Source organism: Rhinatrema bivittatum, chromosome 8, assembly GCF_901001135.1.
Source record: "Rhinatrema bivittatum chromosome 8, aRhiBiv1.1, whole genome shotgun sequence".
NCBI classification, from domain to species: Eukaryota; Metazoa; Chordata; class Amphibia; order Gymnophiona; family Rhinatrematidae; genus Rhinatrema; species Rhinatrema bivittatum.
In genome coordinates this window covers 22892697-22906371 of record NC_042622.1, presented here as the reverse complement: position 1 = coordinate 22906371, position 13675 = coordinate 22892697, and the positions used below count along the sequence as shown (strand labels likewise).

At 43.9% G+C, this 13675-nt stretch overlaps 1 protein-coding gene across 1 annotated transcript in view; it reads right to left on the bottom strand.

Annotated features, from left to right (window-relative positions):
- Positions 1-5024: 5024 nt before the first annotated feature.
- The window catches only part of AURKA (aurora kinase A), a 40453-nt gene continuing 31802 nt past the window's right edge, over positions 5025-13675 (bottom strand). The window contains exons 6-8 of the mRNA XM_029611711.1: positions 11697-11845; positions 7366-7540; positions 5025-5971 (exon numbers count right to left, since the gene is read on the bottom strand). Of these exons, the coding sequence (XP_029467571.1) occupies positions 5765-5971; positions 7366-7540; positions 11697-11845 (531 nt within the window). The 3' untranslated portion in view covers positions 5025-5764. The remainder of the gene's footprint in view (positions 5972-7365; positions 7541-11696; positions 11846-13675) is intronic.

The window sequence follows — 13675 nt, the reverse complement described above, 5'->3', positions numbered from 1 at the left end:
TCTTTTAGCCCAATGGGCAAAGAATTCTAAAGTTCTGGGTCTTGAACATGTAATAATCTCTTGCGGGATTCATCCAATCTCAACAGTTTGAAAGTTGAAACTTCAAATTCTGACTCATGGATCTCAAAGGCCTAACTGGGTGATAAGAGTTTAATGCAGTATTAAAGCTTGCAGGTACTAGACCATTCAGTCCCTTGTACACCAACATTAATATCGTTAAAGAAATCTTCTATTTAATGGGAAACCAATGAAGTTGCTTCAGAAAAGAAGTAATGTGCTCTCAGTGAAGATCCCTGCTCCAATACAGACAGTAGAATTTTGGATGGATTGCAAAGCTTTGATAGATTTCTGCAGGAGACCAACATAAAGCATATTACAGTCATCTCAGGATGTTAATACTAACGAATGTATCACAGTCCTCAGATCAAACTCGCTTAAATAAGGATGCAATCTCTTCCACCTGTGTAAGTTAGAATGAGCCCCTTTTACTACTTTTGTGATATATGATTTCAAGAATAGCAAAGAATCCATAACCACCTGAAGATTCCAAGCCTCAGAAACTATTGGAATAGTTATTCAAGGAACTGAGAGATTTTGGCACATTAGGACAGCAAATGATACAAAATTTCTGTCTTTGCTATGTTCAATAGCAGCTTGTTATTCGTCAGTCACCCCTTCAGGATAGTCAGACATTCAGCAATTCTCTCAAGGGAACAAGTAAAAGATTCCTCAATGGGCACAATAGTCTGCAACGAGATAACCCACATCCAAATTTGCAAAGCTACATCAAATAGGGGAAATATAAATATTGACTTGAGGAGCTAATTGGGGTACCTCAAGGGTCAGCCTTGTTTTTAGTTTGAAAATTATTCCCTGAATTAACTACAGTCTGTGTTCGATCTTCTAAAAATGAAGAGAACCACTTCAAGACAATACCTCCAATCCCAATTTCACCCAAATGCTTTATTAAGAGTGATTGATGGTGTCAAATGCTACACTTAAATCCAGCAGAACAAGAAAATATCCTGTTCCACCATCGAACCCTTGGCTAAATATATCAAACCACGAGAGCAACAAGGTCTCACAATTATGATTTGTACAGAATTCATACAGATGATCATCTAACCCATGATTACAGTTCAAAACATCCTGTAGTTGGGTTAGCACAAAATTTGACTGAGTTGTAATGTGTTCTCCAAGGACAGTAGGATGTTAGTCTTTACAGGGGTGACATCAGATGGAGCCATGACAGAGAGAGCTTGTCATAGTTTCTAGAACTTTGACTAGCCACACATCCATGAGGGGTCCCCTCTTCAGTATAATATAGAATTAGACATAAAATCAAAAAATAGGAGAAACCCAACTCTTCAGGGTGATGGGCAGTTTTCATAAGGACTAACATCCTGTTGTCCTGAGGACATCTGTTAAAGGTAAGTAACTCCATTTTCTCAGAGAAGCAGGGTGATAGTCCTCATACATGGGTGAATCCCTAGCTATAGGCTGCCCCCACCATAAAAAGAGACCAAACACTCAACCAGGTGCCAACAGCCACAACAAGGGTGTTGGTAACAAGAGATGGAGAGTGTGAACCTAACCAATGGGCCCTAAGCATAGAGAGTTGTGTTCCGAAGGACAGATTGGCCAAACCTATTCCAGTGGCCATCCCTATCCAAGCAATAGTGAGATGTGACTATGTGGAAAGAACTCCATATTACAGCTTTGCAAATCTCCTCCATGGGAACTCCTCTCAAGTGGAACACAGATGTTGGCATGGCTTGGACAGAATGAGCCTTGACATGACCCCCAAGATGCAGTCCTGCCTGGGCATAACAGAAGGAGATGCAATCTGTTAGCCAATAGTAATGCCCAATCTATTTTTATCAAAAGAAATAAAAAGGTGGGTGGACTGTCTATGGACTTTTGTCCACTCCCACTAGAAGGCTAAGGCTTGCATGCAGTCCAGACTGGGCAGGGCTAGATAGCCTTGGTACGAAGGGGGGCCTGGGAAAGAATGTTGGAAGGACGCTGGACTGGTTAAGATGGAAGTGCCGCAATGGCCGCTGCGGAGGCACACGAGGTGGTCTCAAACCCTTCGTGGACTGTGCACAACAAATGGCAGATGCCCTCTTCCAGGTCTTTTACAGGATTAGTGTCCCCAATTGGATGGACGAGGGCCAAGCTTTCTTTCATCCATTGCACATACTCAGAGGTATTGGATGATATAGAATTTATGATTGTTAATGCGGGCAGCCAGCATTGATGGCTGGAATGTGCGCTTTGCAAATTCATCCAGCGAACAAAGACCTCTGCCCGGAGGGGTAGCTGAGTGTAACCTGAATTTCCTAGTTCTCACCCATTCAACTACCAGGGATGCATGAGGTAGGTGTGGTGTCAAATAGTAGGGCGATTTTTTTATTTTATACTTAAGATCAGTTTTCCTCGAAAGCGGTGGAAGCTGAAAGGGGGGAATCCCAGCAGCCCATGTGGCGGTAGAGAGGTAGGCTCTGCAGGTAGATCAAAAATCTTTAATAGATTTAAAGTTGCCAATCTCGGATCTGGCACCTTTTGAATGTTAAAGGTTGAGGACAGAACCTATCTTTTCAAAGAACTTTGGATAGGTACAGTCTTCTGGAGAAGAGTATGGTTCCACTGGTTTGTCCCCAGTTTCCGAGGGATAGCCTGTTGAGCTATCCAGTGATGAGGGTTGAAGGTCTGGCGACATTGGGGTAGATGGCCATTGAAGTTGTGATGCTGGTATCTGGGCTGGAGAGAGCACCTGTGGGGATGGGGATCTAATGTCCTGTGAAGATGAATGCTCTGAAAGGTTGTGGAGACTCTGGGCAAGGAATTTCCTATCTGATAGAGGATTTCATAATTTTGAAGAAACCAGATAATGCCAGAGAAAGGTTGATGCCAGTGACAAAGGATGCTTTCATCAGTAGTCTAGCCAGTACCTGTGGTTTGCCCACCAGAATGGCTGCCAAGAGGAGATCTGTATCTGGTGGCTGAGTCTCGGACACACGCGTCTGCAGTGTTTCCCACACCTTGCATTTCTTCGCCAGGGGTTCCTGCAGAACATCACCCCCAGAGTGACGTTTGGAAGCTAAGGATAAGTCTGAAAACACAGGAGCCGGAGCTGAGGAGACTGATGAAAATAGTTCATTTGACCTTCATCCCTGTCTGATCTGGACAAGGAGGCTGGTGAAGAGGGTGTTAGAGTCAAGAGTGCATCCCTGGACTCCTTAGATATCATAGCCAGAGGTACAAAACAAGATTTCTTCTGTCTCCCAGTATGTTCTGGGGAATGTGGACAAGATTTAGTTGTTTTCTTCCTGGTGTCTGCGCCAAGGGCATAGTGTCGATGGTGCTGTGGTTTTCGTCTGCTTGCTTTGGTGCCATTGCTTCGCACCTGCGCTGTGCCTTCACGTAGCAATGGGGTCATTCTGTGCATTTGAAGAGAGTGCGGCCGGCGCACCTGTGTTGCAGTCAGCGTCCGGGGTGACTCAGACGGTCTTGGTCGATGCGTTGGATCCTCTTGCGCCGTAGGTTTGTTAGCCTGCATTGCATCAACCCGGCACTGCTGATTGACACATGGGTCGGTTCCCAGGTATGTGTTACTACCTGCCCCGGTGCACGTGACACTGGACGGCATCGGCTTTTTTTTTTTTTTTTTTTTCCACGGGGGGGATCTCTACTCCTGGAGGCCAGATTTTCACCTCTTACGCAATGCTTCGTAGTCTGAGGTTCCATGGAGGCCACGCAATGTTGGGGAGGTGGCACAGTCGTGATGGGCCCTGGGGAAGAGTGGGCCGCAGGATCCGGTCCCCGAGGTCCTGAGATGCTCCATCTTCTCCCTCTGCGACATCTGACCATCTGGTCCCAGACGATAGCAGCGGTCATGTCCATCTGTTATGGACATGCCTTGGTCCTTCATTTTCTTCCGTTTTTTCTATATAAATGGAAATCCCAATCCACTTTCCACACAGTATATTATTGAAACATGTAACTGAAAATTTATTGGCACCCTCTCGATAATTTATAAACCAAACTTATTTCATGTGCAATTGTAAACTGTTGTGATGGTGCATTTACTAAACAGTATAGAAAAGTTTTTAAATAAGTTCTATTTTTTGGATTTTTCTGAGGAGGTCTGAGGCTCCACGTGCGATCCCGTGCACGGAAAAACAGAGTGAGGAGAGTAATCAGCACAGGAAACCACGCACAGCCTCAGAGCAAAGCTCTGACATCATTTAGGAAGCTCCGCCTCCTGGGCCTGACTGACGCTTCAAGACAGCATGGCTAATTCAGCCCTGCTATAGATGAGAAAACATGCTTACCTAGAGCAATGCTCATTTTTCAAGCACAGGAGCTGCCTCTTCCATTAGTTGTCTTGTCCAGTGTAATCAGGCCTCAGCTCAAGGAAGAGATGTTCACTTACAGTCTGCTGGACATCAAAACTGTCTCCATTTGCACTAGTCTAACATGAGCTTTTCAGCCATTGAGAGGATAAATAAATACACAAGGTGGAGGTAAACCTCAACTGTATTGGGGGAGGGGGAAAAAAAAGCCAAATCCCAACCTTATAAAGTACTGGAAACAAAATCAAGATTCTGGCAAGGTCAGGGAAGATTACCAATTTAAAAAAAAAAAGTTACACCCCACACTATAGTTTTCATGCAGTTCTGTATGTTCAATTTTTCAACCATGTGCATGGGAATCAGTTCTCCAAGGGGTGTGAGCTGTCAAGTGACCTCAGTCATGTGTGGCCAGTTGATCCTGCGGAAATGGATTTCAGTGGGCTTAGGGTAAAAATTGGTTATCTAGATTCAAAAGCTACATAATCTTTACAATTGCATTGCTGTGGAAGGTTATAAGCTTCATGATGGGGACTAGAGAGGTTAGCCTCCTCAATATAGACTGCAGCAGCAGTCAGATCACACTGTGTTTGGGAATGGTGAATAAGAACTTTATTGCAAAAAAAAGCAAACAAAAAAAACCCCACACACAACAACCCACAAGACCACTCATTTTGGAAGACCATTTTTATTTCCTAAAAGTTTCACCATTCAGAAGCAAAAAAACACATAAAATGAGACATTGAACATAATTGTCTTAAGACATACAGTTAAAAAAGTCAGACAAAAAAAGTTTGGAGCACTGTCCATTCGCGACAGGCCTAGCAGCACAATAAATAGGTGATTTAGGCAGATTGGAGGAGGTTTATTTCACTGACTAAAGTGCCCAAACCACACACGGCCTTTGCAATAAAAACAAAACACGTGTTTACATTACAACTCAAGTTACCTGAAGTGCTCCCTTCCCCAGTAGTTATATTTTTTGTAATATTTAGGTAGCAATTTACTGTGGCCAAAACAAACCCTGAAGAGAAGTACAGGCTTTAGAACATATCCTGCACTTTGGCCACAGATAGCAAGTAAAAAGTAACAATACTTACTGTTATGACATGGAGCTGTAATGTGGTTACTTTAAGAGCCAGTGCTCTTTAGCCAGAGATTAATTCACATTAGAGCCTGCTGGCATCATCCCACACATTTAGGAAGAGCATATCAATAATTCTGGGGTGCTTGCCTGTATGGTTACAGTTCAAGAATCCTCCAGTTGACAAATTTCTCCTTGCAGAAAGTTAAAGAATGCAGGATAAAAAGAAAAATCAACTTTCCATACCCCTCTTATTTTAAAGGCACTCCCGATTAGCAGAGGGCATCGAGCCCAGTATCCAACTGGTGCCAGTACAAGGTCTGCATTAATTGCTTCCTCCAGGTTGTGCAGATGTGCTGCAAGGGGTTGAACCCCTCTCTGTGCGGCTGGGGAGTTTGGAAGAATTGACCATGATCCATGGGTGTGCAAGAACGTCCTTTAATGGAAGCCTGTGGCAAGGATTGTGTTTCAGGAGTTTGGAAATCAAGTCTCTAGCACCTTCTGATACAAAAGGAGGAAACTTGAAATCAACCTGTTAAAACACAAAAAAAGACAAATTAAAGATAAGTTTAGAGAAGATTTAAGAAAGTGTCACCACTTAAAAATAAAGAGAACGCAAGCCCTCATCTCCTGTAGCGGCTCAGTACATTCCCACAGCAGGCATCAGAAATTTCTGTGGTATGTTCACCTGCAATTGCTTTACATGCATGAGGTCAAGTCTTACTGAGGTTTTCAATTTTGGTTATTTTAAGATTTTCCACCAATGGGTTTCCCTCCTCTTCCTTCCTCACCTCCGGCCTCTTACTTTTGACATTATGTAGTTCCCCTGCAGAAGTGGGTAGTAAGCAAGCAGGGTCTTTGGGCTGACCAGAGATCAGGGGAGAGCACTGGATGTAGCCTAGCTTAGGATTCAGGAAGGCCTTTGAATGATTCCACATAGGTGGCTTACAGAGAGCGCCTGTGGTATGGACCCCTAAAGTGACAGAGTGCATTACTAGTACATGGATTCCTTTTTTCAGGATTTTTGTAAGCAATGTTACAAAAGGATTGTAGGGAAAGGTTTATTGCAGATTATGTGAAAACAAACAGCATCAATACCCAGGAATGTGTGAAAATGTGAGGGATCTAGTTTAAGCTTGAGAAATGGTCAAAAGATTTGGGCAGCTAAGATTGCATAGTAAATAAAATGCAGGTTTATGTATCTGGGCACAAGGGAGAAGTACAGAACGGGGCAAGAAATTATGTTCACAGAACGGGGTAGAATGTATCAGATGATATCAGGAAGGCTGAGAAAGGTAAGAGCCAGAGAAATGCTTTGGTGTTTGACATGGTCAGTTAAAAAAAACCTGAAAAATAAAATTGTTACCAGGCACCTCTATATATGGCCTCATTTGGATTATTGCACATAGAATTCTGGAGACCACTCCTTCAAGAGGAAACATGTTAGTAGCCACATTCTGGATCCAGTCTAAAAAGGTCTATCCCCATATGCTTATATTGAAGACCACTGACTAAGACCTAAAAATGTAGACAGGGAGATGTAAGGGAGGTATTTAAATGACTTACCTCATTTGCATTAATTAGCTTAGTCTCTTAACAGGATGAGGGAAGGGGTAGATTCAGGCATGAATCTATGGAAATATTTCTTTACAGATACATGGTAGATACATGGAACAGCCTCCCTTTTGAGGTGGAGACTAGAATTGTATCAAATTCGAGAAAGCCTAGTGGAGAGAGAGGGGATCTTTCAGGGAGCGATGGGGACTGTAGAGCTGAGCAGTTGGCGTGAATGTTCAGATAGGAGACCGTATTGTATTTCTGCTGTCATGTTCCTAAAGATAGGGGGAACGGTGACTGCGGCAGCTGACAAGTCTCATTTCCCCATAGCTGTTGCCATAGTTAGGGGGATCACAGTTTGTCCATTACCTTGGAAATCCGTCGGTAGGTTTCTTGGTGAGTGGCAGCTTCAAAGGGAGGCTTTCCCACTAGAAACTCGTAACAAAGTACACCGAGGCTCCACAGATCCACTTTTTCATCGTGCATCCTGCCTTCAATCATCTCAGGAGGCAAATAATCTAAGGTACCACACAGAGTGGTTCTCCTGTCATGGGGAGGGAAGGAAGAGTGGTAAAATGTGATGAGAAACCTTATGCGCTAATGTACAGAAAAAGTGTTACAGAATGCAAGTATCCCCCTCCCCTATATTCCTTGCATCTCATGGCGAGGGGAGGAACACACTTAGGTACAGTTTCAGTTATACAGCACTAGTGTATGTCTCTAGGAGGGTCTGGGCAAACCTCACGAGGATGGACCCACTTCACCATCTCATTTCTGCACAAGAATATATGGCATGAAAAGCTCTTATTTTACATTTGGGGGGGGGGGGGGGTGGAAGGTGTGAGGGCCTCAGAGCCCCTGTGTGGGGGTTTGGGGATGTTATACTGGAACTGCAAATAGAGAGACTGGTAAAGCAATAAGAAGGGGAGACTGGATGTGGAAGGGAGCTCCCCACCCCCAAAAGGTTCCTGCAAGGTAAGAGGCAGGGGGACAGGGCAGGCTCCTGCAGCATGGAAGCTCAAGAGGAGTCCGGCTACGCAGACTGAGGCAAATCAGTGACATGCAACATGTACCTCACGAGCAGATCCTGGCAGAAAAGGGGTGCTTACCTGCTAATTTTCATTTCTGTAGTACCACAGATCAGTCCAGACTCCTGGGTTTTACCTCCCTTCCAGCAGAGAGACACAAAGTTTCACTGACACTGCCACAACCCATATGTACCACCTGCAGTCCCTCAGTATTGAAGAGAACTGAAGACAAGATACTAACACACAACCAGAAATAACATTCACAACCCTCTAAACAAGCAGTAGGAAGTGGAAAATTATAAGTCTTTCCAACCTTAAAAATGTGAGGAATTAAACAACCTGTGCCATTCTTCAGACTAATTACAACAGATCAAGTGGACTTCAATTCTCCCCCCATCAACTGGGCGGGACTCTGGACTAATCGGTGGTACTGCAGGAACAAACATTAGGAGGTACAGGGAAAGGAAAACTGGTTCTTACATTCCCACATCAGTCCAGACTCCTGGGATGTACCCGGGACTGCGAGAGTCCCACTCAAAGTACACTTTCGCCAAAGCCCATGTCCTCAAGAGCCTGGACATACAAACAATAATGCCTTGGTAAAAGTGTGCAAGGATTTCCAACAAATCTTATGGACATTCAGCCCAGGATGCCACCTGAGAAGAAGTAGAGGGAGCCCTTAAACCCTCTGGGATAGGACAACCCCGACAGATGTAGGCTGAACCTATGGCTTCCCTTCAACCACCATGCTAGGGTGGATTTGGAAGTTTTATGACCCTTTTTTGCACCATTTCATAGCACAAAAACATGGTCTGACTTAGCCAGTCCCCTTTTTGCAAAAAAAAGGGGAATCAAGGTGCCCAGGTAAACCATTTTGAACTATTTTTTTAGAAACTTGTTCAAGACCCTTAAGTCTAGAATGGATCAGAGTCCTATTCTCTTTGGAATCAGGAAGTACCTGGAGTAAAATCCCCACCCTCTTTGCCCTGATGGCACAGGCTCAACTGCTCCTGCCATTAGAAGGGAGGTGAACTCCATTGGAAGTACCTCCTGATGTGCTACTGGCCCCCCAATATGGGCACAGAGGGCAATCTGGCAGGACCCCCAATAGATTCAATAGCTACCCCAGATGGACAGAGCCCATTGGTCTGAGGTGTCACTGGGCCACTGCCCCTAACCAGAAAGTCCATTGCCCCTGGTACAGGGCAGCCACGGGAGCCCTTATGGAGTATACGGAAGGGGAGGATAGTACTTTTTGGCGAAAGGCTTCCTTGGCCCCAGTCTCACTGACCTCCTGGATAAGGATGATGAATCCAGAGTACTGGGGGGGGGGGGGACGACACGGACTGTTTGAGGGTTTCGTGTAGGTCTCTGAGTTGGGCCACAGCATCACTCGCCCTATCTCCAAAGAGAGTGTCTCCAGTAGACGGCACATCAGCAGGTCATTCCTGTACCTCTAGTCTGAGATCAGAGGTCCACAGCCATGCCATTCTGTGGGCATCAATTCCTACTGCAGACACACTCTCGAAAACATTGTAAGTCACACAGACCTTGTGTTTTCCTACACTGCAGGCCCTTATGCACCAGCAACATGAAGGTGTCTTGTTGCTGCTGAAACAGCTGCTCAGCCACCTCCTGCACCTGCTTCTAGATGTACCATGAGCACTGGCAGACAGCAATGCAGGCAATAAGAATGGCACCTTCCTCCCAAGAGCATCTAATCGCTCTATGGCCCTTCTCTGGGGTGCGCAGAGGAGTCCAAGAGCACTTGGCCCTCTTGAGGTGAATTCAACCATCACCAACTAGCAGCTATCTGGAGGAGGTAAACTCCATCTGCCTTCTTATTGACGGGAGGTACTGTTCCCATATCCTCAGCAACAACTCTAAGGACCTCATGAACCAGGACTAGCACAAACTGAAGGATCTCAAAGCATTTTGTGCCTGGCATCCTCCTGTCAAAAATGGGATGGCTTCTGCCATCACCTTCCCAAAACCTGCAAAGGTTAGGTCCTCAGGCAGAGACTTCCTTGGCTCCTCTGGAGGGAGACCCTCCGAGCCTTTGTCTGAGGACTTCGAAGCATTATCCCCCAGGGTCATAGGGGTCCTTATCCTCACTGTAGGATACCCTGGTACTGCAAGGGATCTCTGGCACAGTGGGTTCAGGGAAGCTTGTTTCCCTCAGGCTATTCATAAAGATGTCAGTCCCAGGACTTCACACACATTCAAACTCCAGGAAACAAACTAAGTATTTCTAGAAGGGTGTGGGGGAGGATGCAGGGAAGGCAGCACATGTGTATAGGCCTTTGGGTACCAGAGACTGTTCTTGCTTCTGCTCCAGTGAAGCTCCTCTGGAAAATGGGAGGTATTGGCACTGATTCCTTGGCTGTGTGCGTGTGAAATGTTAGCCAACCCTGCTGTAAAAGTGGGCTCCATACCATGTTAGCCAATTCATCTTTGAGGTGTTTGGGGTTTAAAAAAAAAAAAAAAAAAAAAAAAAAAAAGGTTCCATTTTGCTCACTGTCCAAAAGTATAAATGCAAAAAAAACCATGGGGGAGTGGGAAGAGGAATTTTAATAGCTAAAGTAGCATGAGTACAAAAACTTTAAAACTATTTAAAATATGAAATTGAATGCATGTTTAAGTATTTGATTTCATTCAGTGCTAAATGTCCAGTTCCATGAACAGAACTGGACATTTTCAGTCACAGAAGAGACTTTTTGCTTTTAAAACAAAAAAATCACGGACACCAGAGATGACCATGCACAATCTGTCAGTAGCCACATCATGTACTGCTGCAAAAGGCTAATGTATAAACTGCAGTACATCTCTGAAAATGCAGCAATCGTCTGGCATTTTACACAGCTAACAATTGCTAGAGTTACATGTGCAAAACATGGTAAAGACCCCTGAAGTCAGGTCAGTACTCATATGTGCAAAGTTTAAGTTTTGCTAGATATAAAACATGTGCAATGGGCTTTTTGCTATCAAGTCCATTTTCATTAATGCATTGTTGTGTCTTGAATAATCACCTCTAAATCAAAGCACTGTACAAGAGAAACAAAAAAGTTCCATACTACAATGAAAAGTGCAAAAGCATAAGGATAAAGGATAAGTTGAGATCATACAACAGTACAATAAATGTGAAAAACCTTAAGTATCACCAAGGGCAATGATCTAAGTAATACCAGTACTGGACAGAAATCCAGAACAGGGTACATCATTTAGGTCAAGAAATTAAGACAAATGAATAGGCCATAGTCAGGGCAGCTAACAAGTCAGTTACTGTGACAAAATGCAAATGTAACTAAAATGCTGAGAATATTTAGAAACCAGCTACAATAAAAATGATTAGTAATTCAAAAGCAAAACTAGAACAGTTTGGAGGGGACCACACTTCAACATAATTTAAGGAAGCCGCTCTACATAGGCTCAAGGAATGTCTAACGACTTCCTGAAACTCATGTAATCTTTTCCTAGGATACAGCCCTGGGGTGGGGATTAGAAAATGGTACCAAGAGTGCCCTGCTGAAATGCTTTAAAGGCTAGAGCCAGCCACTTAAAATGGATGCAGAAGTGAAATGGATTTTTGCAGATGCCCAGCACCACAATAATCATCCTGAAGTCTTCTTGCAGGACACCAGGCCCCCCTATCTAGAAACAAAAATGCCTTACCGAGAAGATGGTGCATGAACCGACCAGCCAAAGTCTGCAATCTTCAGTTCTCCATTGGAGCCAAGCAATAAGTTCTCTGGCTTTATGTCTCTGTGAATCACTTTCTTTAAGTGACAGTAGGATAATGCATCGGCTAACTGAGTGATGTACTGTGAACAACAAAAAAAGCTGCCTTAGCACAAAGGTCAGAAACCCAAGCTTCCAGCATGGCAAGTTTTTATGCTTCTGTTCCAAAAACTATTCCTTTTTTAGCTACAGCACTACACCTGGTTCTCATGCGGAACAGAAGCACTAGAAATCAGTTTGTTTTTTTTTTAAAAGCACTCTATTTAAAATCTTTTCTATACCGTCGTTAAGCGGGTGCCATCACAACGGTTCACAATAAGGCACAAAAACTGTTGAATAAAGTGTCTAGAATTCTAACTCTTAAACAGGTGCCATCAAAAATACTGTAACATTATATCATAAATATTATTTGGTGAGTGTTATAAGTCATGTCTAGTTTTTCTAACTCTGCTAAAAGTTTGGTGTTATTTAACTTTAGTTCTTTGTTGTTTAAGATAAAGGAAGAAATTAGAATATAGGAGAGAAGACACTTTAAGAAGGAAGTAGTGTGTTTGTGTGGGTGTTTGCTTGATCGCACCTAACAGTTTCCCTGGGTTCTACTCTTCATTCATGCCCCAAATGTTATGATAGGTCAATACTTCATTGCGTCAGACTCATGCTAGTGCCATAGTGAGGGGGGCGGGGAAAGAGTGGCTAGGGGATGCGACACAAACCCAAACATCCTTTAAAAAATATGGTTGGGAGGGAAACCAAAACGATGCCCCCCTTATGATCAAGTTGGAAAAGAAAATTATTCCTTACCTGCTAATTTTTGTTCCTGTAGTACCACAGATCAGTCCAGACAGTGGGTTATGTCCCCAGTCCAGCAGATGAGTCAGACCAAACTTCAGAGTGTGGTCTCTTATACACCAGTGCACCCTCTGGAAAACCTCAGTATATAGAGAATATCCAAGCATGAACAAACAGAAACTGGATGGATAAGAACATAAGAAATTGCCATGCTGGGTCATACCAAGGGTCCATCAAGCCCAGCATCCTGTTTCCAACAGTGGCCAAAACCAGGCCACAAGAACCTGGCAATTACCCAAAACACTAAGAAGAACCCATGCTACTGATGCTATTCGCTAAGTAAAATTGATTAATAGCAGTTAATGGACTTCTCCTCCAAGAACTTATCCAAACCTTTTTTGAACCCAGCTACACTAACTGCACTAACCATATCCTCTGGCAACAAATTCCAGAGCTTTATTGTGCGTTGAGTGAAAAAGAATTTTCTCCGATTAGTCTTAAATGTGCTACTTGCTAACTTCATGGAATGCCCCCTAGTCCTTCTATTATTCGATAGTGTAAATAACCGAGACACATCTACTCGTTCAAGACCTCTCATGATCTTAAAGACCTCTATCATATCCCCCCTCAGCCATCTCTTCTCCAAGCTGAACAGCCCTAACCTCTTCAGCCTTTCCTCATAGGGGAGCTGTTCCATCCCCTTTATCATTTTGGTTGCCCTTCTCTGTACCTTCTCCATCACAACTATAACTTTTTTGAGATGCAGCGACCAGAATTGTACACAGTATTCAAGGTGCAGTCTCACCATGGAGCGATACAGAGGCATTATGGAAAAACTACCCAATTAACATGGTAGATAGTAATGCAAAACAGTTGCACAAACCTGCAAAGAAACTTGCAAAATTAACTATGATTCCAGCCTGACACAGACTTGGGAAAACTGAGCAGCAAGTGAAGAACATTGGAGCAGGGATAGCCAACCCCCCATCCTCCAAACCCTTAGGGAGGGTGTCTGGACTGATCCGAGGTACTACAGGAATGAAAATTAGCAGGTAAGGAATAAATTTTCTTTTCCATGTATGTGCCCGGATCAGTCCAGACTGCTGGGATGTACCAAAGCTTCC